The sequence below is a fragment of the Nanorana parkeri genome, unplaced genomic scaffold (genome assembly GCF_000935625.1).
Source record: "Nanorana parkeri isolate BGI_ZX_2015 unplaced genomic scaffold, ASM93562v1 scaffold503, whole genome shotgun sequence".
Taxonomy (NCBI): Eukaryota; Metazoa; Chordata; class Amphibia; order Anura; family Dicroglossidae; genus Nanorana; species Nanorana parkeri.
In genome coordinates, this window is record NW_017306771.1 from 79,891 (window position 1) to 107,217 (window position 27,327).

At 42.0% G+C, this 27,327-nt stretch overlaps 1 protein-coding gene across 1 annotated transcript in view; it reads left to right on the forward strand.

Annotated features, from left to right (window-relative positions):
• The window catches only part of LOC108790794 (organic solute transporter subunit alpha-like), a 27,833-nt gene extending 6,368 nt beyond the window's left edge, over positions 1–21,465 (forward strand). Inside the window, exons 2-8 of the mRNA XM_018561142.1 lie at positions 5,525–5,676; positions 6,655–6,728; positions 8,235–8,393; positions 11,935–12,046; positions 14,621–14,767; positions 16,855–16,960; positions 21,105–21,465. Of these exons, the coding sequence (XP_018416644.1) occupies positions 5,525–5,676; positions 6,655–6,728; positions 8,235–8,393; positions 11,935–12,046; positions 14,621–14,767; positions 16,855–16,960; positions 21,105–21,283 (929 nt within the window). The 3' untranslated portion in view covers positions 21,284–21,465. The remainder of the gene's footprint in view (positions 1–5,524; positions 5,677–6,654; positions 6,729–8,234; positions 8,394–11,934; positions 12,047–14,620; positions 14,768–16,854; positions 16,961–21,104) is intronic.
• The last annotated feature ends 5,862 nt before the right edge of the window (positions 21,466–27,327 follow it).

Here is a 27,327-nt window from a genome sequence, read left to right on the forward strand (position 1 = left end):
GTCTTCAAAAAGGATTGGGATGCTTCTGAAGGAAACTATACAATTCATACTGTACCTCAGCTAGAAAAACGTTGTGTTCTGCCAAAGAAGGGTATGGATTTAAAGGACTTCTTGGTTATTATGTCCCAGTGCAAAGTTTTCTCCCTGCGGGATAAATAAAGTAGCATAGTAGCAGAAGTAAACAGTAGACTCTGTTCTGCCATTTGTTTCCTATATATTTGTTTTCCTTGGCACTTATAAAAAGACAAAGGTGAGAAGAGGTGAATAGCCTGTGACTAGTAAAGAGCGCCACGCCTGCTTTGCTACATCTTTATGGTTCTCGCTAGTATCGGTAAAGGTGATTGACACAAGTGAACTTCAACTTTAACCTGAGGACTTGTAACAAAGCTGCAAGCATTTTTCACATTTAAAGAAACCCTGCCACTAGTGTCTTCTCTCACAACTAACCACAGGATGGCAGTCTGTATTGTGTGTGCTTACAGAATCCCACTTGCTGTAGCCACGTTATGAGTCCTGCAACCTAGCCAGTGAAACAACACTTCTCAGAATGTCGGACGCTACATAGTAATCAGTGATATAGGGGTGCAGGGGTGGGCAACTCCAGCCATCCATAGCCACACAGGATATTAATTTACTTTGTGTGCACCAAATGCCTTTGAAAACCCAATTATCACCTTGTAAAATTAGCAGTGACATAATCACTGTGCTTTACATAGCTTGTGCAGACAGAAGAGATGTGAGAGGGGCCCAGCCCAACTACAATCCTATTAAGCATTGCAAGACTGACCCTTCCAGACATGACTCCCAGTGGCGGAGGCATGTTGGGATATTTAGCTCTGCTCTGGGATGCCCATACCCCACGATCTGATTGTGGGATATCCCAGAGGGAGGCTGGGGAGTTGCAGGTAAGATGTGTGCGGGGAAAGTGACCCGGCACAGCCCACCTGAGGACCTGCACCATAAATCCTGCACAGCCCACCAGAGTCTCCGGTGGGTTGTGCAGGATATATGGTGGGCTTTGCGGGTCTGTAGTGGGGTGTGCAGGGTCTCAGGTGGGCTGTGCAGGATCTATGGTGGGCTGTGCAGGGTCTCAGGTGGGATGTGCGTGGTCTATGGTAGGCCTTTGCAGGGCCTCAGGTGGGCTGTACAGGATCTATGGTGGGCTGTGTAGGGTCTATGGTGGGCTATGTGGGGTCTCAGGTGGGCTGTATCCAGCAACTGATAGGTTACACAAAATGTTTTAAACAGGAAGGGGTGGGGCAAATTTAGATTGGGGGTGCCTGAGTTTAGTCCTGCCTAGGGCAGCAGAAAAACTAAATACACCACTGCTCCCACCCCCAGGATCCATAGCAGCCGCCTGGGCTGCTACGGCTAAAGTTATGCCACTGCTACATTTACTGATTTTTCTGGTAAAAACATAACTGGATTAACTTGTTTTATTTTTTATCTCGAGTCCTTTGACTTGCAAGTAACCTCCTTCTGACCTGCATTTGACCTACTTCTAAGCCTTTTCAACCTGGTGAAGCTGCTTTTGCATGCTGATTGACTTGTTTGGGAAAAGAAGCAGTACCGAGGTGAACTAAAATCCTGTTGAGGCAGGCCATGTGTTCATTGTGGTGCATTGAATAAAAGTCCTGCTTGCTGTATCTTTGGTGCCTTTTTTCTGTAAAATGCACACTAAATGGGGGTGAACGGGAAGCATATAAAATGTCCTACGCCCACAACACATATAGATGTAAACAGAGCATTACTGTTCTTAAAATATATCTATGATTTCTGTACTATCTGCTGTAAAGTGCTATGGCATAAAATGGCTAAGTATGAATAAACTATAATAATAATAATAATAATAATAATAATAATAACTAACTGTATTTAAGAATGGACTGACTTAAAATTTAAGTGCAACTTTCTGACTATGTTTAATGTCGCAGCCATATTGAGGGTGTAACATGAAACATGGTCAGATAGCAGAACACCCACCCACTCTGACCCCCCACTCACCTGAATCGTCGGGTTCTTCTCCCTGCAGCCTGCTGCTGTTGTCACATGATCTGTGAATGGAGAAACTTCAAGTCCCTTCAGTCACCGCGTCAGAGGGACTTGTAGTTTCAATAGAATACAAGTGCAGTAACATCACCACAAAATTCAATTGACTCCTCCTCCTGTTCATATTACTGCATGTCCCTACCTCAGTCTGCAGGGGCCAGAGCATTGCATTGCCAGAGCATCCACTCATCACGGTTTCAATGCTTTACTTTCTCCTATGCAAAAAAATAACAAGTGCCTATTTGTTCTTTTATGAAGAAACGTGCATTTATAATTTTTTTGGAAAAGGTGGAATTATCCTGTTTCACATCGTGTTCAAACCAGATCCAGACCAGAACGTTTATGTCTGGTCCAAAAACCTATTCCTATGGTATTTCTGAGCTTAGTTTGCACCATTGCATTCAGTTCGAGTATTTTCAAAAAAGTACTGCATGTCATATTTTTTCTGGTCTGGAATGCACAAAAAGGCATGCAAACACATTGGACCGCACCTGAAAGCCCATGGCAATGCGTTTGCAGAAACGTATTCAGATCTGGTCTGGACATGGTGTAAAAAGGCCCTCAAAGAAAAAAAGCTAACTTAAAAAAAGCTTGCAGGCCCAGATTATGTTACACATTATATTACTATCCATTGGTGGGGAATGGATTCTTAATTTTTATCAGGTTTGGGTTTCAGATTAAAAAAAACAAAAAATAATGTAGAAGGAACATGTTAGCAAAAATCTATAAACCTATGAAAGTGGGCAATGCTAAAAGCTGCCTGTGCACAAAGTCTGCAATTATCACATAAAGCATCAGCACAAACGATCCATGCCACTGATCTTTGTGACATTCAATTATTTACGATTTAGCATTGCAATTGTTTGCAATTGACCCTTGTTGTATTCCACTCGGTGTCCATTAGATACATTTAGTAGAGACACAATCTGATGCATTAACCAGATATGATGAAATACGCCACTATATTGAGTTAAATCTTTAAATCATAAATACTATCGCTATTTTACTATTCTTACTATAAGAACTGATTTCAGTGAATACATATATAACAAAAGAGAAACCCCAGCTTTCTTTATAAACATCTCATGTATGCTTTATATTGGAAAGCGTTTAAAAACGTTTAGATATTTTTTTTTTTTTACAATTGGAGGGACTCTAAACTCAGGAGTTACATCTTAAAAATGCATTCAAGTAGCTTAACTATTAACAACACTGTATCTAATTTGTGTATCACTCAGCTGTAGATCCTCAAATCATCTCTGAATTGGTGCTGACACTGTCCTTCCTTCTGGAGGGTGGCTACTTTTTTTCCCCATGGTCCCTGTGTGTGTTGTAAAGTAGCCACAGTTCCAACCTCGCTCCTTGGATGGACTACAGTCTCATGATTGGTTTACTCTTTTGTATTGAGATTGTAGTCCATCACATGCCAGGATACTTTGCGGGCTCGGGCCCACTCAGGTGAACTCAGCAGCACCAAGCCCAGGCTCCTTACTTCTCTTGAACAATCTGCCCAACTCTGATGGGATTCCGGAGTGTTTTGTAATTAGACACAGAGTCCAATGCTGTAAAAGGCACTTTTTAGGACTACTGTTCAGCTGACAGGAAATGTGACTTTAAAAAAAACCACACAAACCTTTCAGAAAGGGTAATTACATATATTCAATGCTTTATTTATGTTTCAGCTCTTCTGTTTTTTAGTGTATATACCGTATTTTGCGCTCTATAAGGCACTCCAGACCATAGGACGCAGGGATTCTGTGACAGGGATTCTGTGACAGAAGCTGCAGTTAGTGACCGCTGAGACAGGTGGTGCTGTGATTACAGCGCCACGGTCTCAGTAATCATACAGAGCAGGCGAAGAACGGCGTTCTTCGTCTGCTCAAGGGGCTCTGTGGTGAGCTCCTATGCCGTGGTCATGGTCCCCCAGAGGAGCCAACGCTTATAAATACCATGTACCCTTGTGTTCTCTGAAGTCAGTCATCTTATGGGCTGGATTTACCATTAGGCACGTACCTACAGGGGCCCTCAATAAAGGGGCACTGTGCAAGTACCTACTCTACCTAATTCCTGGTGTTGTGTCAAGATACACCGACAATAGCATTTAAAATGCACCCTCCTGCTCCAAGACCAACGGTGCCTACAGGAACCGCCGGCTTCCCCAAATGCAGAGGAAGGACCCTGGGACTGTGTAAGGCCCTGCCCTGTAAAGATAGCCTTACGCGACAACGGGGTCCTTCTCGGCATATGTGAAAGCCGGCGGGTCTTGGAGCAGGTAAGGGTGCCGGCCAGAGGTGTAACTAGAAATCAAATTTTGTTTGGGGCCCCCCAAACTGCCCCACCAAAAAAAGTACCTACCTCCAGAACAAGTTCCCATGCCTGCACTATCTTCTTCTCTTCGGCTCTCTTCCTGCTCACTCTGACGTCAGAGCCGAAGAAGAGATCACTATGCAGAGCCAACCTTAGACCCGCAGAGCCCACCGGAGACCCCGTACAGCCCACCTTAGACCCCGCACAGCCCACCATAGACTCTGCACAACCCACCTGAGACCCAGCACATACCAAAGACCCTGCAGAGCCCATCTGAAACCCCACAAAGCCCACCTGAGAGTTACCTTGCAGAGCCCACATGAAAGTGACCCTGCAAAGCCCATCTTAAAGTAACCCTGCAGACCACACCTAAGAGTGACCATGCAGAGCCCACCTGAGACCCTGCAAAGCTCAACGTAGACCCTGCAAAGCCCACCTGAGATGCTGCAGAGCCCACCTAAGACCCCGCACATACCACAGACCCTGCACAGCTAACATGAGACCCCACACAGCCCACCTGAGAGTGACCCGGCATAGCCCACCATAGACCCCACAGAGCCCACCATAGACCCCGCACAGCCCACCCGAGACCCTGCAAAGCCCACTTGAGACCCCACACATACCAGAGACCCTGCTTAGCCTACCTGAGAATCTTTATAATGGGCTCTGCAGGGTTTCAGGTAGGCTGTTTGGGGTCCCTTTGCCTTTCGATCCATCCGCTGCTGGGCCCCGGCCTCCTTCACCTCCATCGCCCGACCATTACTGCTGGGCCCTGGCCTTCTCCTCCTCCGCTGCTGGACTGGCGATGTTGGGCCCCGGCCTCTTACACCTCTGCTGCTCGGCCCTGGCCTGCTGACCTGGCCTGCCTCTGCCCTGGGCCCCATAGCGACCTCGTGGGTCGCTGTGGCAGTAGTTATGCCACTGGCACTGGCTCAGGCTAAGCAGATTACCATTTGTGCATACAGGTGCCCGAAATGGAAATCTGGCCCTGGAAGTATTGCAGAAAATAACCTTTTCTCAGTTGAATCCCAAGAGTCATGGACCTATTTTCATATAATAAATACAGTTGTACCTGGTATATATCACCATTATGTATATTGATTAACTATTGTTACAGAAATGTACCACTGCACTAGTGTTATTATAATTCTGTTATTTTATTTCCTAGGACTTGACACCACTGGACAGTTGCTGTTTGCCATTCTAACATTTATGACAGCAGTTTCAGTGATAGTGTTCATAGAAGAAGCATATTATCTATACAACCATATCCCTGGAAACAAAAAATCAATCATCATCTGGTTAAATGCCGGTGCTCCAGTAAGTACAACTGATATCATTTTAAGTCCTTTATTGACGGTACACAAAGACTAGAGATGAGCAGAGTTACAAACCTGGCAGGTCACCCAGCTCTATTTGACAGGTTTGAAACTGCTGTTGCTTCTTTTCTTTTATTTCCCCAAAAGTTAAAAAAAGAGCCCCATCCCCAAAAGATAAAAGTCCAACCTGCCAGGCATATAAGCCATGTGGTTGTGCAGGCCATTTCTTATTCCAGGTCATATACCTGTTTTTCTATGTTTGCATGGCAGGGTTAAACCATTTTTAAGGTTTTTATCGCTGTGTCTATGACCACCCCCCCCCCCATGATTTTTACTGGTGACTTCTGTCAAACAGAAATTGATTGGAAATCCCAAACCATACAAAATGTTATAGCTGCCATCAGCAGAGGCGTATCTACAACAAATTGCGCCCCTAGCTTCCAACCCAGCTTTTCACAACCAGTGACGTCACTGGTTGCCAGGAGCTGGGCGCGATGCCAGCCAGAGAGTCCCAGGTTTTTTACAGTTCTTGAAAAGTCTTATAAAAGATGCGTCAATGAACTTACTTCTAGATTAATGCTCATTACTATTTCTTATCATGCAAGGAGGAAAAATCTTCCTGTTTCCTTGTAGAAATATGTAAATTAAATTTTTGTGTTTGTTAATTCTGATACATTCCTGGTGGGTTGTTTGGCCTACATATACCAACTGACAGGCATATAAAAAACTTATATCACACCCTGTATATTTTATGTAAAAATGTCTTTACATGGATCTTTGTCTAAACTCCAAGACCTTTAGCAATTGAATCCATATGATCCCTTTGGAGTAGAAATATTATGCCCCTAATAAGCACCTAACGATAGTGATCAGTGAGCCAAAATACTTTAATCTGATATATCAGAAAATGAAAGATGTCTGATTGTCTGCAATGTATGGGTTTTTTTTTTTAAATACAATCTTGTCTTTGTGTTTGCAGATAATTGCTGTAACATCATGTGTGGGAATGTGGATTCCTAGGAGTACTATGTTCACAGACTTCACTGCTTCTGTGTATGTATGGGAAGGATCTTGATATATATTCATATCTCTGATATTGTTATGCATTTTCTACGGTCAGTGTTTCAGGAGCACAGTGTATTCTTCAAGCATTAAGGTGGACCTTAACCCCCTTTTTCTAAAAATCATATCAGAGTGCAGCTCTGCATGCTGATATAAAATCATCTTACATTCATTAGGTAAACAAACATATTTTTATTTTACTTAGAATTATTGGTTTTTCACTTCCTGGTCATCTTAGGCATTAGTGATGTAGCCCATGCCTGAGAGATGCACCATGGGAAGGTTACATCACAGTGCATTGCTGGAAAATCTATTCTGTAAACTGCAAAATCTCATGAGATCTCAGGGAAAGGCATTTTCCTCCCCTGAGATGATGTGCATGGTCACATGTCCTAGTCACATGTGCCAGAGTTCCAGGAAGTAAAGGGAGATGAGTTTATCTGCCCTTAATAAAAATTACCATTGTAAGAAGACTGGGGAGGAAAATAAAAATGAGGTGTGCAAAGAATAAAAGATGCCTAGAAGTATCCGTTTGTGGATTGTCATTACTAAACATTTCTAAAGGTGCCATTGTTGTCATTTTAAAGAAAAATGTAAAGTTCCTCTTTAGGGCAAAATTTAGGGCAAAATCATAGTTTCCAGTTTCACCTACATGATGTAATTTACCTGAGTGTAAAAATGATCAAAACAGATGAAAAAATAAATCAATACATCAATAACCCACCCACACCCCCACCGCACGCACAGTAACACCCCCGTACCCCTGGGTCATACTGCACTAAATGAAACTCTGAAAGTTACAGGCTAGTGCAATGTTAGACTCCAGTACATTGTGGTAACACAGTATTTGCACCTTAATGCGTGTTTACAATGCAATACATTGTATGTGAGGATGCCGAGGGCCCATCCACATGGTTGGAGCATTGGGGAGTAGTGAAGAGTGCCAACTGCTGGGGTAAAGAGGTATAATGTACATATATCACCCAATTTTTTTGTACCCCCCAGATGTTGGTGTTCAGCTTTAACACTGTCACCACTTTTACCCAATAGCTCATCTGTAAAAGAAACGTGGAAATACTTGCTTGTGTATGGAAAAGCTGCCCCTTCCACGCTCCCCAGCAATGGCAAGTATTCTATATCTCTAGGTGTGAGGTGTGTAGAATTATTTCTTCACCCTCCCCCCTGCCCTAGGGCCACTGTAGTTTCTCCAGCTGGCTTGTATGTCACCAAAAGGAGGAACAAGCCCATCAACCACAGTGGCCGTTGGGGGAAAACAATTATTTAACTTATCTGATTGCCAGAGCTGCCAGATTGCCGGTTCAGGCTTGAATAGAGTGGAGGTAAGGACATTATGTTCCTTCCTGCTTCAGCAGAGAATACATTTCTATTACTGTTGATAACACTGCAATTAGAAAAAAAAATTCTATAAAAGTTTAATTTTTTTCTATAGTTATGGCACCCCACTATAAATAATATTTTTTTTTACTCTTATTAAAGGATTCTTGCTATTGTTATACACCAGTTTCAACTCATGCTGGTAAATGAATGTGGTGGGAGAAGAGCATTCCTGAAGAGGTTTGAAACACAAAAACTTCAGCTCCACACAGGCCCACTTTGCTGCTGTTGTGTGTGCTTGCCACGGACAAATATTAACAGGTATGCTAAACATGTATGTTCCCTAAAGGGCCCGTTCACACATCTGTTCCTAAATGCATTTTTATTAGTTATTTTAAGTGGTAGGCTAATTAATTAGCCGGATTTGTGGGAGGAGCCCCACACATTTAAACTGCTCCTTCTCCCACTCTCACCTGTGGCTCGTGGCCGTCATCCCACCTGCCTCACCCCCTTTTTTTTAGTTACCTTTTACTTTTGCACACCCCAGGCCATTGTAGGCAGGTCCATCATCTCGATTCTTGGATACGTATCAGTGGGGCTTTGACCACAAGTGAACCTTATAATGAATTGAGAGAGGGAAGGGAGGGATCTTTTTTTTGTTAAGTCAAGTATAATGCAGCTATTGTCTGTTTACATGGATTGCACTGTGTAACAACTTTCCCTTATGGAAACTACAGATGACCTGCAACAAGAGATTTAGGGCCCATTCGCACTATCGAGGTGCAGTAACATACATGTGCAATGTGGTGCCATTCATTTTTTAATGGCACCCAAACATACCTTGCCAACCTGCAACGGAAAGCACTGCAATGCAGGATAACACACTACCGGGCATTGTAGTGCACCGCGTTGCAAAGAATGGTACATGTCTAATGTTTTTGTACATTCCGGTTTGTTGGCAGCCCATTTAATTGATGTTATGCACATTATAAGCAAAATAATACACGCTAACCCAACGCAGCAGAACAGCAAAGTGTGTGTGGGCACTTAAGAACCCACTGCTGGAAACCACATAAGTGAAAACTGTAGCGTTGAAAATAAAGGTACAGAATTTTTCAAACACTTTAGCTACAGTACCTTTATGCCTGGACACATTTATTTAGTAATCCAACACAATTTGGCCTTTTAATACAGTGGTCATTTTGCAGGTAATATTCTGGTTTGGGGGTCAATCATATTCTTGTTTTTGATTTTTGAAAATGTAGTTTTAATAAACATTTTCAGACATACTGTAGAGTGCAATGTACACAAGTAAGAATAGTATTTTTTTCCAATAGGTTCTCAGAAAATTTGTGGCTTGGGAAGAGGGCTCTATAGTAAACTTTGTCAAAATAAAAAAAAATGGACTCACCATGTGAAAAAGCCAAGGGTTTAAAGCATCACCCATAGTATGAATAATGCTTAGCTATTGGTGATGAAAACTATGATGCAAAACTAGAAGTATTTTAATTCTAAATAAATCAAATTGCACCCATTAAACAGTAGGGGAAAAAACAAACCCTTTTACTACGAAAGACTGGTTTAAAAAAGAACAAAGGTTATATAAGGTCGTGCTTGTTGGTTATATGTTTAGATGAAGCAGTGAGATCTCTAGCTGTTGTATTTCCAACATTGCTGACTTTGGCTCAGGTACAATTACTAATAGCATTAAATGTGACTGATCACTTAGGCTGGGTTCACACCTGGGCGTACTATAGGCGCGTTTTTTCAGCTCGTTTGTCAGCTCGTTTTTAGAGCGTTTTTTAGCACGTTTTTTCGTTCAGTGAAACGCGCGTTCGGCGCTCGTTTTTATACCTCCCTGGCGCTATGATTTTAAAAAAAATTTCATTTATTTTCTCTATCTTTTTTTCTGTTATTTTTTTTTTACTTTCAAACTTCCCGCCGGTTCCGCCCCCCTGCGACGTGTCCACTCGCAAGGGACGGAACCCGGAAGACGGCAGCGGCCGGAGGACACAGCGGGGATTGCAGACAAGGTAAGACCTGTACGCTGTATTCCTGAGTGTGGCTCGGGGTTACCGCTTTGTTAACCCCGAGCCACACTCGGGAATACCAATGGATACGCGCTGAAATACGCCCTTAAGAAGCTCCTGTATTTGTTTGGGCATAGGGCGTTTTTCAAATACGCACAGGTGGGAACCATGCCCATAGGAAATTATGGGATTTCACTTGCTGAGCGTTTTTCAGCACTTGGATCAGCGCTGAAAAACGCCCAGGTGTGAACTCAGCCTTACAACAGAACGCCAGGGAAAATTTCCCTTAACACTTGCTGTGGAGCTACCCCCACACCAGTGATGTGCAGTGTGTTCTGTGCTGGGTGAGGCATTCCACCTGCCCGCCTCAGTACTGCCCCAACCTGCCAATGCCCCGCCCCCAACCCAGTCATCTAGCTATGTGTGGAGGAGGGAGAAGGGAGGAGCCAGGGAGGAGCCTCCCTGTCCCTCACTTGTTCATCACTGGTGAGGCATTGAGATCGATGTCCTCAGTGGTTTTTTTCCCCTCTGTTTGTTTGATTGGACAGCTTGGACCAATGGCGCTTTGCCATTGGTCCAAATTATCCACAGAGCTCAAGACTCTAACATAGAGTAGAGGCTGTTGCAGCTCTTGCCTCACTAGGTTAGGTTACACAAGCAGTGGGGAAGCCCGCTGCTGTGTAACCTAACTTAGCTGTCAAAAGCCGGATGCAGCGGCGCCTGTAATTAACAGGCATCGCTCCCTCCATGACAGGTTACACAGCGGGGAGGCTTTCCCTGCTGTGTAACCTGTAACAAGCCGCTCTGAATGGAGAAAAAGCTGTCAGCTTCAGACTTGAAGCTGACAGCTTTTTCCTTCATAGTACTAGGTGAGGCTCTGCCTCACCTGCCTCCCCAGACCACACGTCCCTGCCCCACACTGCAAGGGCTAAGTGCTCATTTTTGTCTAGGTTCAAAAACAACAAGGATATACCCAGCTGATCCTTGGCACCAGCTTGCTCTTAGACCGGTCCTTCCAGACTTTCTCCCCCTCTGCTGCAGCGGTAAAAGGTCCCTTATACCAAAACGCTGAGGGACATGCCATTGCTGCAGTGTAGGAGGAGAGAGACTGGAGGGAGCAGTCTAAGAGCAAGCCGGCTCAGATGATCGGGTGGATAACGTTTTTTTTTTTTACCGTGTTAAAAATGAGCACTAATCCCTTGCAGTGCAGGGGTAGCCCCACTGAAAGAGTTAAGAAAACGTTTCCATGAAGTTCGGCTTTAACTCCTTAGGTGCTTTAAAACCAGACCAGAGTATACTCCCTTTTCTACCAGTGTTTCCAGTTGTCTTTATTTTTCTTTCTAATTTCCCTTATCTATTTTCCTACTCAAAAATATAAAAAAAAGATACAAGGCTTTAAAATGTATCAACTGTGCAAAGAAATGTCAATTCTTTAGTATGCTAGCCTTAGGCCTCGTTCACACCGAAAGCGTGTGCGCTCCAGAGCGGTAGCTGCTGGAACGCACCGCGACCGCTGAGAAACTTCCCCTTGCGTTTTGGGGCGGGAGGGGGCGTGGCGGTGCATTGTATTCAATGGCATCGCTTCCACGCCCCCCCCCCCAGAATGGAACGCTGGCAAAGTTTTGCCACACGTTCGACCACAATGCGGGTGGGGGGGGGTGGGGGGCGTGGAAGTGGTGCCATTGAATTCAATGCACGCCACGCCCCCTCCCGACCTAAAAAGCTACCGCTCTGGAACGCACACGCTTTCTGTATGAAGAAGCCCTGAGGAATTAACATAAGGAATATCAAAAATAAGAGATACAAGACTAACGTTGTTTCCAATTATACAGGGTTACCTTATTTGTCCTGAAGTTGGGGACCTTTCAGCTTGCACTGCTTCGGCCAGTGCTTATGTTTTTGCAAGTTGTTCTTTGGACTAATGGAACTTACACACTTGGTGATGTGAGTAATTTACTGGCTGATCTTCTAAGGCTAAATATACACGGCTTTGCTTTGTTTGAAGAATTAAAGGGTATCTGTGGTCAAAAGCGAAAAGGAAATATGTATTTCTATAGAGAATTTCCATACGTTCTATCCCACTCCTAATAAGTTGGTAAACTTACCCTTTGAAGATGCCCATAGGCTGTACTCTCACTTGCGTTTACAGTGACACAATGACACTCTGAAGCCCTGTGAATATGCACTTTTTAGTGCCACAGCTCTCACAGAGCCTGCCTTCTGAACTACAACACGACATCTGAACAATGTAACATTATCATTGCTTGCTGAAAGCAATGCATGATGGGCTGTGTAGTCTTGAGAAATCAAGATCGTATTACATCAAGCAGCAGAGAAAGAGACGCAAAGCAATCTGCGAGACCGGGAACTTGTTGAAAGTGATGGGCAGACAGGGGGCAGCACTCTCTACATCAGGCGTAGGCAAACTTCAGCACTCCAGCTGTGGTGAAACTACAAATCTCATTAGGCAGTGCAAGTAGATGTGCGATTCTTTTCGTCCCGAATCAAAATTTGATCGAATTTTCCGAAATTCTGACATTGGAAAACATCTGATTTTCCGAATCCCAATGCATCCGAATTGGAATTTGCGTTTCTAAATTTCGTATCCTGTCTGAATTTTGTTCAAAAAGTAAACTGAATCGAACCTGTGACTTTTCTGGCCAATCAGATGTGTTTTTTGGTTTAATGCATCCGAAAGGGTCTGAACACGAATTTTCGATACGGCAACATGGGAGCCATATGGTATATGGCTCATATGTTGGCGTAATGAAAATTCGTGTTCAGTATATATTGTACATATGATACTAAATCCGACGCTCCCAGACCCGAATGGCATTTGGGATCTGAATTTCTGAATTGCATTAGGGAGCTCCCGAATGTCATTCGAGTCTGGGAGCCTCGGCTTTAGTTATATATGTATATGGCTTCCAGACCCAAATGGCATTCTGGAGCTCCCTAATGCAATTCGGATCCCAAATGCCATTCGGGTCTAGGAGATTCAGCTTTAGTATTAATATCTGCATATGATTTTCTGTGGTATTTGCAACGAATATTCGTAAACTCCTCCGAAACGAACGAAAATTTGGAATTCCTCTGAATCCGAAATCCGAATGAATTGAATTTCGCATCTGAATCCCGAAACATCCGAACCAAACCGAATTTTTCTGCAGTTTACATGTCTAATTGCAAGACTCTGGCAGCCACAGGTATGACTCCCAGAGGCAGATGCAAAACGAGATTTGTAGTTTTACTACAGCTGGAAGGCCGAAATCTGCTTGCCTCTGCTCTACATAATAGGGATTTTTTTTTTCAAGTAAGCTTTGATCGCTTCATCAAAAACAACTATAGTATGTATTCCTGTTACAATGCTGATGATATATACTTTAGAACTCCTTTAAAATAATGCCGGTCATAGGGTTCATTGGTACCTGCATTAAGTATGGCTGCTGTGTAGGTAAGTGACATCTGATGCAAATTAAACAGGACCTACTCTATTAATTTGGGACTGTTATAAAAAGGTATTTATCTATACAGCAGCTACACTTGCTTTTGAGTCATGTGAAACCCTCTGGTATCATCAGCTCAGGCCTGTTTATCCAACACTTAACAGCATTAAATGATAGGATGTACTGCTGAACACGTGTTCAGTTTGGCTGTATTTGCTTATTAATGCGCAGTCTAGCACTGACTATAATCATTGTACGCCAGAAAAAATATTTTTTAGCAAACATCACAAACCATTGAAGGTTTGTGGGCAGCTCAGGGCTGTATAACGACCTTCGCAATCCGCAGGTTATGTGAGATTAACAGATCATATTCCCTAGAGTAGCCCTCAGGTGTCTAGCGTTCTAAGGTGTTCCCCTGACAGCTCAGTCATCTTAGCAAAAAAAGTTGTTGTCTCTATCTTTAGCCCTATTTATTAAAGGAGAACTATGGGGAGAGTTAAATACACTCCTCCCCATAGTTAGAGCTGAGGTGTGACACTGCAGTTGTCACACGTCAGTTCTATAGCTCGAGAATGATTTTCCAAGAAATAAGTTTATTGAGACAATAAACATAATTAACACGTATATATATATATATGAAGAGCTTTGTACAACAAGTGAAGCCAGGTAAATATTCAGCGCAATATCCCAAAGGAATAGTAAACTGTATCCCCAGAGTATCCCCACATGATAACTCGAGGAAGAACTCGTGCATACTTGCTAAAGATGTCCCGCCACTACAGTGCAAATTGACAAACTCCACAGATACACATGGGGATTAGTGACCGGGATCTGTTTATAAGCATCAATAGGGGAAGGGGAAGGAGAAAGGGGGAGGAGGGACAGAGAAGAAGAGAGAAAAAATAAAGGGAGGGAAGAGACCCTAGTCAGAGCACCTCAGCCTGATATTGTGCTTCAAGTTAGACATTTTCTACTCTGAATCGCTATTAGAGATCACTGATCGTTCCTTTATTTGTGGCATCATTGTGTAATAATTCTAGAAAAATGACTTCTATAATATATTCTCTTGCAGTCACGTGCACAATCTGCTACGATTTATTTCAGTGTGCTTCTCGGAGTGGTTACACTCACTGCACTCTGGGCAGTTGGAATTTTGTTCAATCTCGTCAAATCTGTCTTAGGAGATAAGAATATTATTGCCAAATTTGCTGCTTATGAGGTAAGTTATTGAAAAGTAATAAGACTTGTGCAGAGGTTACTTAACCCCTTATAAGCATTGATATAAGAGGGCTGCTGGACATGTGAACATGGTAACTGACAGATAAACACAACCAGAAACACTTGTTCTGCCATAAAGTGCTCATAAACCTTTAAAAGTAGTTGAGTTAGCCAGTGTTATCTGACCGCTGTTAGGCACAACTCTTACATGGCAGCTGTCAAAAATTCGGTGGGTTCTGGGAAGAAGGCTGAAGTGCAGACAGTGACAATTGTACTTATTCATCCCTTTGATACTGCTTATCACAGGGATGGAATAATATCTATCAGGACAGGTTTTCTAACCTAGCTAATTCTAGGATGGACTAGGAAAGTCAGCTGGCATGCTCGGGCCCATAGACCTAAAAGCAGACAGATTGGGCATTTGCATCTCATGTTTGACTCTGGGTTCACACCTAGGTGTTTTACGTATGCACGTCTGTCGCGCAACCGTCGCACGTTTTTTTTACCGCGATTCGCGGTAAAACAATTGCGCGATCGTCGCGCGATTCTGAAGGCTGCTTGGCTGTATCCCAATGGAAAACGCCCTCCAAAACGGCCAAAGAAGTACATGCACTTGTTTGGGCGTCAGCCGTTTTGTAGGGCGTTCAGACGGGCGGAAATACGGAAAGGTGTGAACCATGCCCATAGAAAACAATGGGATTTTCATGGTTGTACGTTTTGTAGAGCGTTCATAGAGCGTTGAATGCCCGACAAAACGGAAAGGTGTGAACGGGGCCTGAGAGCATGTAAGTACACCTGTTTATGCACTGAGCACATACCCCAGCATCAGGTTTTTATTAAAGCAACCCTTTCCTTTCTCAATTTTTACAGATACTGTGGCCAAATATGGACCACTTATGGACTCAACTTACATAGTAAGCATATATTAGCCGCCAGGTGAAGTGGTTAGAGATATAAGTGAGATCATAGCTACTGAGATGTGAAGATAGGTCACTAGCACTCCAAAATGCAAAGAGAGTATTGTTTATTGCAAATAACGTCACAAAGGTCAAAACTGGCAACATTTCAGGGCTACGCAGTGTCGCTTTCTGAAGGCCACACAATGTTGTCACTGTGTCGCCTTAAGGAAGAGACTCTGTACGGCCCTGAAAAATTGCCAATTTTGACCTATGTCACATTATTTGTAATAAACAATACTCTCTTTGCATTTTGGAGTGCTGGTGACCTATCTTCACATCTGTGAGGTTCTGCACGGCACCATCCATGGCGGCCACTTCCAGCACCTATCTTATCTACACTGGTCACAACACTGTATGGTGTTCAGCAGGCACTTTCAACAGATCTTAACTACTGACTATTACCAAAAAGTCATGATTTGCATACCAGCAAGAGCACTGTTTAGTCTGCTTAGGCTGCATATTTTGCAGATAGAAGGAACGCATTGGGAACAGATGATAGAACAGATTATGGACACCACTAGTCTGTTCACATGCTTTAGGAATAAAAAGGTTCACTTCAAATTAACAAAAGCATAACAGGAATAAATAGGCAAACGAAGTATACAACTGCAGAGATAAAATGTCAGACAATAGTAAAATAGTAGATGGTTTTGGATGAATCTATCTCATTTGAATGAACTTTGTTTAGTAACTAATTATTGATGCAGAACAATAAAAGAACCTTCAGAACACTTTGGTTCAACAAAAACTTAGACTACACCAAGTGGTTAGCCACATATCATACATCATTTCAGGTAGGGGAGTGAGAAAAGGTTCCAGAAATTCTGAAGTAGAGCTAAAGAAAATCATCACTGTTAAAGATATTCATGAATGCATATATAAGGAATTTTCAGGACAAGGAAAGATCATTTCCCTGGAGAGCATATCTACAAGACATTTACATTACGAAGATCTACTTACTTACTAACTTTTGCCATTGATATTCTCTTTACCTACTATATTTCTGCCCATTAATTTAGATTCTCTACTTGACACTTTTGAAAATGTTGTGTAATATGAATACTTTATGGTGTTTTTTATTATTATTTCGTTATTATATTATATTATAGTTGCTTTGTTTTTTCTACAGTTTATTGTTATTTTAAGCCAACTGCAAATCTCAACCATCAATATTCTTGGAACAGTTGGGGTGATTTCCTGTGTTCCTCCACTCCCGGGACCATCCAGAGCATCATGTGAGTACTTTTTATTTAATAGGGGACCTTACTACATCACACAATATACATTTTTAGTATTAGAACTTTATATTATACTATTATACTGTATTATATTGTTATTATTATTACCTTTTTATATAGTAGAATTCTGCTATTTAACTGTAATTGATATTGCATGATGCTTTTGACTGATATTAAAAATAAAAGGTATGCTCGTTTGATTGGGGCATAACCACAGTTCATAGGCCCTAAATCATACTTAAGGTGCCCATATACCTTACGATTATCGTACGATAATCGTATGCAATCGACTTTTGTACGACAATCGTAAGGTGTATGGGTAGTGTGCAACCGCCAGTACTGTACAATCATACGACTTTTGTCTTTCCTGCATGTTAGAAAACTTCAGTCGATCGTACGATTTTCGCAAAGGTTGGTGGTGTTTCCGTACGTCAAAAGTCGTACGATTAACACTGCTCATGTGCAAACGAAAATACGTACGGTCGATTACCGCAATCTGTCCAGGTGTTTTTCTTTAACTACAGCTGATTGAACCTTGCGATAATCGGGGCAGGATGGGGTCGCCGTACGACAATCGTACGATGGTTCGATCATCGGACGAAAAGTTTCATACGATAATCGTAAGGTGTATGGCCAGCTTTAGAGCTGTCTATTTCCCTACTCAATACGTTTTCCTCCCTTTTTTGCTGTCCTATCCATACAGTGCCCTCCAACCACTAGCCCCTTTCTGCAGTATACTTATCAACTGGAGTCCATGTCAACCACTTTTCCTTGAAAGCATTAATCTATTAAAAATATGTACTGGGAGTCACTAATGTAATATGACATCTACTCAATGGGCAAAAATGATGTTCTTTTTAAACTCTATTCAGAAGATGAGTTGGGCAGAAAATGATTATGTGTGAATCCAGCATGATGTCTCTAAAACACACAATTCCACTTTCACTTTCCACTCTATCTGCACTCTTACCTTTCTTAAGCTGAACTAAGGAGACACTGAACTAAGGAGTTAAATCTTAAAAATACATTCAAGTACCTTAACTATTAACAAAAATGTATCTTATTTGTATATCACTCGGCTGCAGATCCTCATATCATCTCTGAATTGGTGCTAACACTGTCCTTACTTCTGGAGGGTGGCTACTTTAGTTCCTTGTGGTCCCTGTGTGTGTTAGTCATCAAGTAGCCACAGCTCCAAGCTCACTCCTGTGATGGACTACAATCTCATGTTTAGTTTTTACTTATTTGTATTGCGATTGTAGTCCATCCCAAGAGCGAGCTTGGAGCGGTGGCTACTTTACAATACACATAGGGACCATAGGGAACAAAAGTAGCCACCCTCCAGAGGGAAGGACAATGTGAGCACCTGGATCTACAGCCGAGTGATACACAAATAAGATACATTTTTGTTAACAGTTAAGGCACTTGAATGCATTTTTAAGATTTAACTCCTGAGTTTAATGTCACTTTAAGATAAAGGGATGGGCTGAATTATGGATGAGGAAATATATGAATTTTACTATGACATTTGTAGGATGATATAGATGTAGTGTGTCTGTATGTGTCCAGCATTTCTGCTTGTATATTAGAGATCACACTGGCTGTTGCAAAGAATGTACAATAACCAGTGAAAACAGGAAGGGGGGGGGGGGTACAGATGACTGCCAGGCCAGTAAAGAGTGGTCTAAATGTGTCAGGAGTGTCTGACACTGGAACTGGGGTGAAGTACAAGGTGTAAGTAAGGTGAAAAATAGGGGTACAGCCTCATCTAGCACTTATAAGTCTAAGTAACAAGATGTCCTGTTTATTCTTGATACTCTTGGGGTTATTTCCTGTGTTCCCCTCCCAGAACCATCCAGACCATCAAGAACCTTTCATTTATAACTGATCACCCAATCCAAAATTAGAAAAAACTATTTCATTTTCGGAAGATTAAAAGTATTCTTATACATCATGTTGTAGTGGAGACTTATTTGTTACCTGATTCTTCTAAGTGTGTAGATAGCAAACATCTTTCTTGACAATTCTGATTATTTCTTTTTTTTTTCTAATTTTAAGCTCAATTTTTTCAGCCTGTTAACCATTCAATAACAGACTTGAGTCCTGAGACAAACAACTATTATGGACCCTAATCTTGGCCTTTTGTATTGTATGTGCTACAGATAAATAAAATGGACAGAAGTGTAAATAATATTTAACCCAACAAAGATAAGTGTGACTCTCAAGACCAAACACATACAATATAAACAATCAAATAGAAAAAAAAGAAATAACACATAGCAATGTAAATGGAAAATGCTACCTAGACTGTATGACAGATGATAGTCAAAGGTGTCATTATTTTAACCTGTTATTGTGGATATGCTATATTTTGTAACAAAGGGAATTGGAAAATGTTTGATTGTGTAACAATATTAATAATAGGAACTAGAGAAGTGGTTGATAGTTTAACTCTGTTCTCAACAGCACTACAACACATAATTGGCTGTCACACAGACAAGGCTTTCTGGCTACTTCTTGTCCTTTCTCTATTATCATCTCATTCCAGCACACAATATTGCTGGGAGGTTCTGCTAGACAGGACTACTGTGTACTTTGGTAGTGTGATCGATGTTTGGTTATCGTTCTACAACAAAAGAGGAGGCTATAACACTGTTAATGTCTTGTATGTGAGCTATACGGAGAGCATTTGTAGATAACATATCTAGATGGACCTGAGATCTGCAGGAATTACTATAGTATAAAGCTATCCAAAGACCAACCATGAACAGGTAGATGTCTCACCAAGAAGGACAGGCTTTGAAATGTCTGCCGAACATACATTTTTTAAAGGACTTTTATAATGTTTGTGTGATAGCAAGAACTGCAGAATCTTGAAAGTCGTTATCATCGCTTGGACGTAAAGTTTATATTAAGCCAAAACTCTTTTTGTTAGATTTGGATACAGTAGGGAAGCAAAACTAGGAATGAGGTCCATTTGCTGCCACCATGGGTTTCAGACGTACCCAGCATGTTCGAGGTTTGTGGTCGTGGTGACAGATCAAATTCTTTGTAACCATAATGCACTGCCTAGACTTTGAACAACAAGGAAAGAGGAACAGTCATTGCTGAGGCACACAAAATGCTGGCCCTAAAAAATGACTATTGGGTGGCTGAACTGTTGTGCTAATTGGTATAAAGTCGAGGGTTTTACCAAAGATCTTGCCAGGTGTTTTTTATTCTTTATTTTTGTCATCTGTTTCCCATTGGACAGATTCTCCTTTACTTCCTGTCCCATGGACACAACAGGACAATCCCTCCAAGTGAGAGAAATTTTCTATTAGATGGTTGCCACTACATTTCCACATTGGAAGACTTTGCATTTATTCCTGCTCTGGTGACAACTCAAAGTCTGCGATGTTCCCTCACTTTCACTTCAGGCAATAAAAGCCTGACAAGGTTTCCAATCCTTCTCTACTCTATCCAAGACTAAAAACATAAAGAAAATGTTGGCTGCATGGATTTCATATATTAGGATTTGTTTAGCATGCCACACTTTTTTCTGGACAGTAATCCATAGTTTAAAAAGCAGCACTACCTGCTGGTGCAAACAGCTGAAAAATATAATGGTATAACTACATACAATAGTACATACAACAACATACAAACTACAATAGTTTATTTGATCACTACAAACAATGTATGAATCTGCTAGAAAAGCAGGCTTGCCATTCTCATGTCTTCAGATTTTGGCTGTGCTCAAAGACTTCTTATCTTTACTTCCCAAAGTAAGTATTTCACTAGTGAGAGATCATCTTGCCTAGTAATATAAGCAGCAGCATGACTATGGATCCATTGTTGTTTGCCAGGGGGTGTTGGAGGTAGGATGCTTTTTTCCATTTTCCTAATTTTATTGTGCAAGACAAACCTTGGAAATGGTAGTGGAATACCACAGATAAATTAACCTTGAGATATACTGTATATGTCATTCCTATAGATTTATCACCATCAGTCATGAAGTTTCCAAATCAAATCATAATGCGTCTGACTTGCTCATCTCTGGTTTCCCATTCTAGTTCTTGTCTTTCTTTTTGCTTTTTGGCATATTAGTAATGGCTATAATTAACATTAAACAACATTTCTCGAATATCATGTGTTACAGATATGAATCAGCAGCTCATGATCATGGAAATGTTCCTTACAACAGTTGTGTGCAGAATAATTTACAGAAGGCCATACATTAACAATCCTACTACTGATGAGGCCGCCAAAGATAATCTGCAAAACAGCTCGCTTTGTCTAAATGGAAAAATTATAGATGATGGTCCACTAAAGGTTTAAAGCAAGAAATCATCATGGGATATTCATGGAGTATTCAACATTAATTCACTGGAATTTAGAAGAGAATATAAAAATGGAGCTTCCAATGGACTATTAGACATAAGTTGATATATACTTATACTACTGTATATAATATTTGGTTTTACATATCTGTGTATACTTTGTTGTATCTCTTGAGAGATTTGAAAGAGTTCATGCTTCTTTATATTCATTTGTGAGAAATCATTGATTTCTATAACTAACCTATATATATTTTGCTCCTAGTAAATTCCAGATGCTACCATATGCATCAAAGAGCCAAAAGGATGTTGATATTAGGAAGTGTTTTCAATCCTGCACAATGCAAGCTTTGGTTGGTTTCTAGCTAATCTCCAATCATTTCTTCATTTTGGTTCTAGTTAAATTAAATATTACCATACAATACCCTTCTAGCATTTTTGTAGCTTTTCTGAGTGACAGATGTTTAAAGAAGCAATCAATCTTTAATAAAAGCATCTTCGGGAAACAAGTAAATTGTTCAGTAAATGTTAATATCATTGAAAAGAAAAATTGCCACTATGCCAAAAACCATCAAATGTATATATTTTGAGCTTTATACTGTCTATCGGGGTAGTGAATTAAAATTCAAGGAGGTCTGGTAAGCAAAATTTTCATCGAGCTGAGGTCCGAATCTCGGTCTGGACAGAACAGTCACTCAGTCCATTTCTGGATCACAGTCCACCATTCAGGCCGTATTCACAGCTGCACTGCAACGCCCAGCTGCTGGTGTGTTTTCCCAGACATAGTGCTGATGCATCGATCCCAGCACATCACAGTTTTTTTTGTTAGAACTTTGACAAGTGACATTTCATTAAATTCTATAAACACAGCCTAGGGTGATGTGGATGTACCACATCGTGGCTGGCTTCTCTGAAAAAAGTACAGCATCCATCAGAGTGCCCCCTTACATCAGTTCTCCCCATCGGAGTGCCCCCTTTCATCAGTTGTCCCCATCAGAGTGCCTCCTTACATCGGTTTTCCACATCAGAGCGCCCTCTTACCTCAGTTCTCCCCACCAAAGTGCCCTCTTACATCAGTTCTCCCATCAGAGTTGCCCGTACATCAGTTCTTCTCATCAGAGTGCCCCTCTACATCAGTTGTTCCCATCAGAGTGCCCCCTTACGTCAGTTTTCTCCATCAGAGTGTCCCTTTACATCAGTTTCCCCCCATTACAGTGCCCCTTTATATCAGCTGTCCCCATCAGAGTGCCCCTTTACATTGTTTTTCCCCTTCAGATTGCCCCCTTACATTGCATGTCACCATTACATTGGCTGTCCCCTATCAGTGTGCCTCCACACATTAACTGTAAAAGTAAGGGGGGACTCTGATGGGGGAAACCAATTTATTGGGGGCACAATGAAGGGGGCAAATAATAATTAATTGTCACCGTCAGAGTGCCCCCTTAAATTGGTTGTCCCCATCGGAGTGCCCCCTTGAATTTGTTGTCCCCATCGGAGTGCCCTTTACACTAGTTGTCCCCATCGGAGTGCCCCCTTAAATTGGTTGTCCCCATCAGAGTGCCCCTTAAATTGGTTCTCCCCATCGGAGTGCCCCTTTACACTGGTTGTCCCCATCAGAGTGCCCTTTTACACTGGTTGTCTTTGGGTTCCTTAGCAGGGAGGCAAAGTCAGGAGACAGAGCCAGGAGTTTGAGACAGGAAGCAGGGCCAGGGGGTGGAGCTGGGAGGAGCCGGAGGCAGAGCAGGGAGCCTAGAAGCATAGCCAGGAGGTGGAGCTGGGAGGAGCCAGGGGCAGAGCTGAGATGAGCTAAGAAGCTGGGAGGCGGAGATGCCTATGTGTGGCTGTTCCGTCCTCCGTCAGTGCTCAGCGGAAAAATCTGGGGGTTATTCACTGGGCTGCCTAAGGAAGCCCAGTGAATAACCAAGCTGAAGTGAAGTGAGCTGTACGCCATTCGGCTGTTCACTTCGGCCCTGTATGGCTGATTTCAGCCGTACATCAGCTAAAATCAGCCGTACATCGGCTGGCTTCAGCTACCTTCGGTTCAGCCCAACATGCACAGCATGTTGGGCTGAGCCGAAGTGAAGAACACGTTCGACTTAGCCGATGCAACATCTGGATCGGCTGAGCCAAACCTCCATCAATTGTCCCTGATGGGGACAAGGGCCTCTTCCGCCACAACCCTGATCCGTTGGTTGTGTGGGTCTGCGGGAGGGGGGGCTTTTTTGCATCTAGTTACCCCCTTTAATAAAGGGGGCACCTAGATGCTGTCCCCCCCTTGTGAATGGGTAAAGGGTACTTGTACCTCTATTCATTCGCTAAAGGGAACAATAAAAATGTAAATAAAGAGCCCACACGTTTTAAAAATTTTTTTTAAAAATCCTTTAATTGAAAAAACAAATCTCAAAAATTGATCCACCGACGTAACCCTAAGGTCAATCACAATGTCCAGCGTTGTCCACGGCGATGACAATTTGGCTTGATGTCCTGGGTGTGCCTGGACACACCCTTATAACCCCGAATGAAACACAGCAACAGCAGGCGCCATGTTTTTAGTCACTGAGCTGGTGGAAAGATCAGAAACATCTCACTGTGACTAGCTCAACAATAGGGTTTCCAGCTGTCTAGGGTTCACCTGGACAGTCCAATGTCAGGTGAACAGGGGAAACCACGGGGGCCTGGTGTTCCAATTTGAGCGCAATGAGGAGGCATGGGACTCAGAGGGACACTGGAACTCGGGGAGCAAGGAGGGGTCTGAAACATAGGAGGCAGATAAGTCTTGGAGAGCACAGGGGTTCACGCAGATGTGTTGCTCACTATCCCGCCTCATTCTCGCTCCTGGTTGTTTCTCCTCTCTCTTTCCCGGCTGTCTCTTCTGTGTTAGGAGCATGCCAAATGCTCATATGCCTGTCACAACCACTCAGCTCTGTCTGGTGGTTGCCTCTTGTAACTGCACCTACCACAATCTAGTCAGCTGCGGGCTACATGGCTACCTGTCCTGGCTACATGCCCATCACAGCCTGGGCTTTGGTTAGTTGTACTTTATTTAAGCATCACAAACCCAGGGCTCTGGGCTTATGATAGTTCCAGCCTAGTTCAGCCTTGTCTTGTCTTGCTGTGTCCACACAAGCCTGTACTTGATCTTGTATACCTTGAATTTTGTAACCTAGTCTTGCCTTGGATCTTTATGCTGTTTTCTTTCTTGTATTCTGTTTGTCTTTAGTAATGACAATCTACAGACACATACTTCTAGATAATTGCTGGCTTTGCATTCTTTTTATTTCTTTTTCTCCTCATTCTTCTCACATTGGCCAATTTTATTAAGGGAAGATTAATCTATCTCCCATTACTCCCTGGAACTCTGGCACATGTGACTAGGACATGTGACCACACACATCACCTCAGGGGAGGAAAATGCATTTCCCTGAGATCTTGTGAGATTACAGCTGAGATTTCCCAGCAATGCACTGTGATGTAACCTTTCCATGATGCATCTCTTAGGCATGAGCTACATCACTAATGCCTAAGAGGACCAGGAAGTAGATAAACAATAAAAAATGATAAAAATATAAGAAAAATCTGTTTATTTAACTAATGAATGTAAAATAATTTCATATCAGCATGCAGAGCTGATGCTGATGTGATTTTTAGTGAGAGGGGGTAAATGTCCACTTTAAGATAACAAAAGACTACTTTTTTTTAAGGCTAACAAGTCTTTCTTTTGGTAATATGTTTTATATTATAACTAGATTAATAACAATATTATTACTGTAGAAAAAAAATATACATTTTATTCTATAGCTTGTTTAAACGAAACTCAAATTAGGATTCTAGTATATTGCAACGTTATTTACAAATTAAATAAATGCAACATGTGAAGGAAATAAATGTGACCAAAAAAATCACACACAGGCTACCCCTGCACTGCAAGGGTTAAGTGCTTGTTATCATCTATGAAGGAAAATGAAAAGATATACTCACCTGTACCTGGACCGGTCCCTGTCACCTGTCTTCCCCTCAACTCCAGCAAGAGAATGTTCCTCGGTGTCCTCACATTCAATATACTGTGTAGGACATGATGGCTCAAAGAACCATAGATTGCCAGAGCAGAGGAGGAGACAGGCGGCAAGGACCAGTCTAACAGCCAGCCAGCTGTGAGGGTCAGGTGGGTATAACTTTTTTATTTTCTTCCCTAGATGAAAATGAGCACTTAACCCTTGCAGTACAGGGGTGCCCCACTGCAAGGATTAAGAATTATTATGCCTGGAGTTGTTTAAAAAAAACAGTAAATGTATTTGAATCCAGCTACTGTAAGTATCTGAATCTGTCTTGCTACCAGCCTGCAATAATTCATCCTGAGGGAGGGTTAGTACTGTGAGCTGCTACATACTGTACACGTTTTTAGAAGGAACAGGTTGACTGAAAGAAAAAGATTGATTAATATTCCGCCTCTGCTCCTTTGCTTTCTTACTCTGTTGGAGTCCTAACCTTGGGTAAGTTATCGGTCCGATGGTGTCTGAGCTTACACAGGGTTAACCTTCCACCACCCCGTCAATTACTAATATTTGGACTTACAATTGGCCTGAGCACTGCATTTTGGCAGGAGGCCCCATGCTCCTCATTTCCAGAAGAACCTGATGTTTACTGAAGATGGAGCAATGGAACCACAGTGAACATTCTCTCTTATCGGAGAATGGAGAAAGTTCACACTTCGTTATCTGTGACCACAAATATGGTAGATCTCTACAAAAAGAATGTGACATAGATGAGATTCTGAAGAACACTATAATAACATTTTGGATCTTAGTTTAGGGTCATCACACCCACTGGTTGCAGATAACAACTTAGGAATTTATTCTTTATCGCTAATTCAATCTTTTATCTCAGAAGAAATCTGCTGAATGCAACATTTTATAGCAGCCTTACTTGTTTCAACATCATGGAAGATAATGTGTTTCTAGTTTATGATGCAATATGCACATGTGAATGACAATGACATGCCTTCAGGACTTCTCAGCTTTCATCCGCACCCATCGGACACGATTATGACCAGTGAAAACTAAACATTAAAAATGCCCATTTGTTTTTAAGCCTAAAAGATGTAATTATCCTGCTCTGGCTCATACGAGACTGTACAATTCACCCATCAAAACTCAGAGGAAAGTATCTAATCGATTTTTTAATGATTCCAAGAGAAGCATTGTACCAAGTGAATCATGGATGAGAGGTTGAAACAAAGAGCAGTAATTGAGTTTTCAATGAAAGAGGGTTCCTTAGCTGTTGCGGCCCGTAATGCAGAAATTGACATGAGCATTGTTAGAAATTGGGTTGAGAAGTTTATAAAGGGAAAAACTGAAATTGTGGACAAGACACTGAATGGCACTATCCAATGTCCAAAGAAATTCAAATCTACCCAATCAACAAAAATCTGCCATATCATGATGACTGTGTTCTGGGATAACCAAGGCATCATTCTCATGGAGCTTTTGGATAAAGGCGCAATAGTCAACAGTGAAACCTACATCGTTATACTTTGAGAGCTGAAGGAAGCCATCAGGAAGAAAAGATGACATAAAGGCATATATGCCATACAGCTGCATCATGATAATGGATGCCCACACACCTCCTCTGCCACCAGTCAGGTGATTGCCAAAATGATTTGGCACCATCTGACTTCTACCTGTTTTAGCCAATTAATTCATGGCATGAGATTTGAAGGCCTGCAGAAAGTTAAAACAGTTCTGAAGTAATGGAGCAAATAGTGCTCTAAATCATTTTTCCAAACTGGATATAAGGCCTGTGCAACACAATGGGGCAAATGTATCAAACATGATGGGGATTATGTGGAAGGGTAACTCAGTCTCTGAGTAGAGGAATTTATAGGCTGGCTGTATGTATGTTCATTGTTTCCATCTCTGGATAATTAAACATTCTATATCTCAGCAGGCATAACTTTTGGATACCACCTTGTACATTGAAAGCTGGAGTACACACTTCATAACAAAACACACTTCCTACTAAACACAGCATGTATATTCTGGTCTGTAC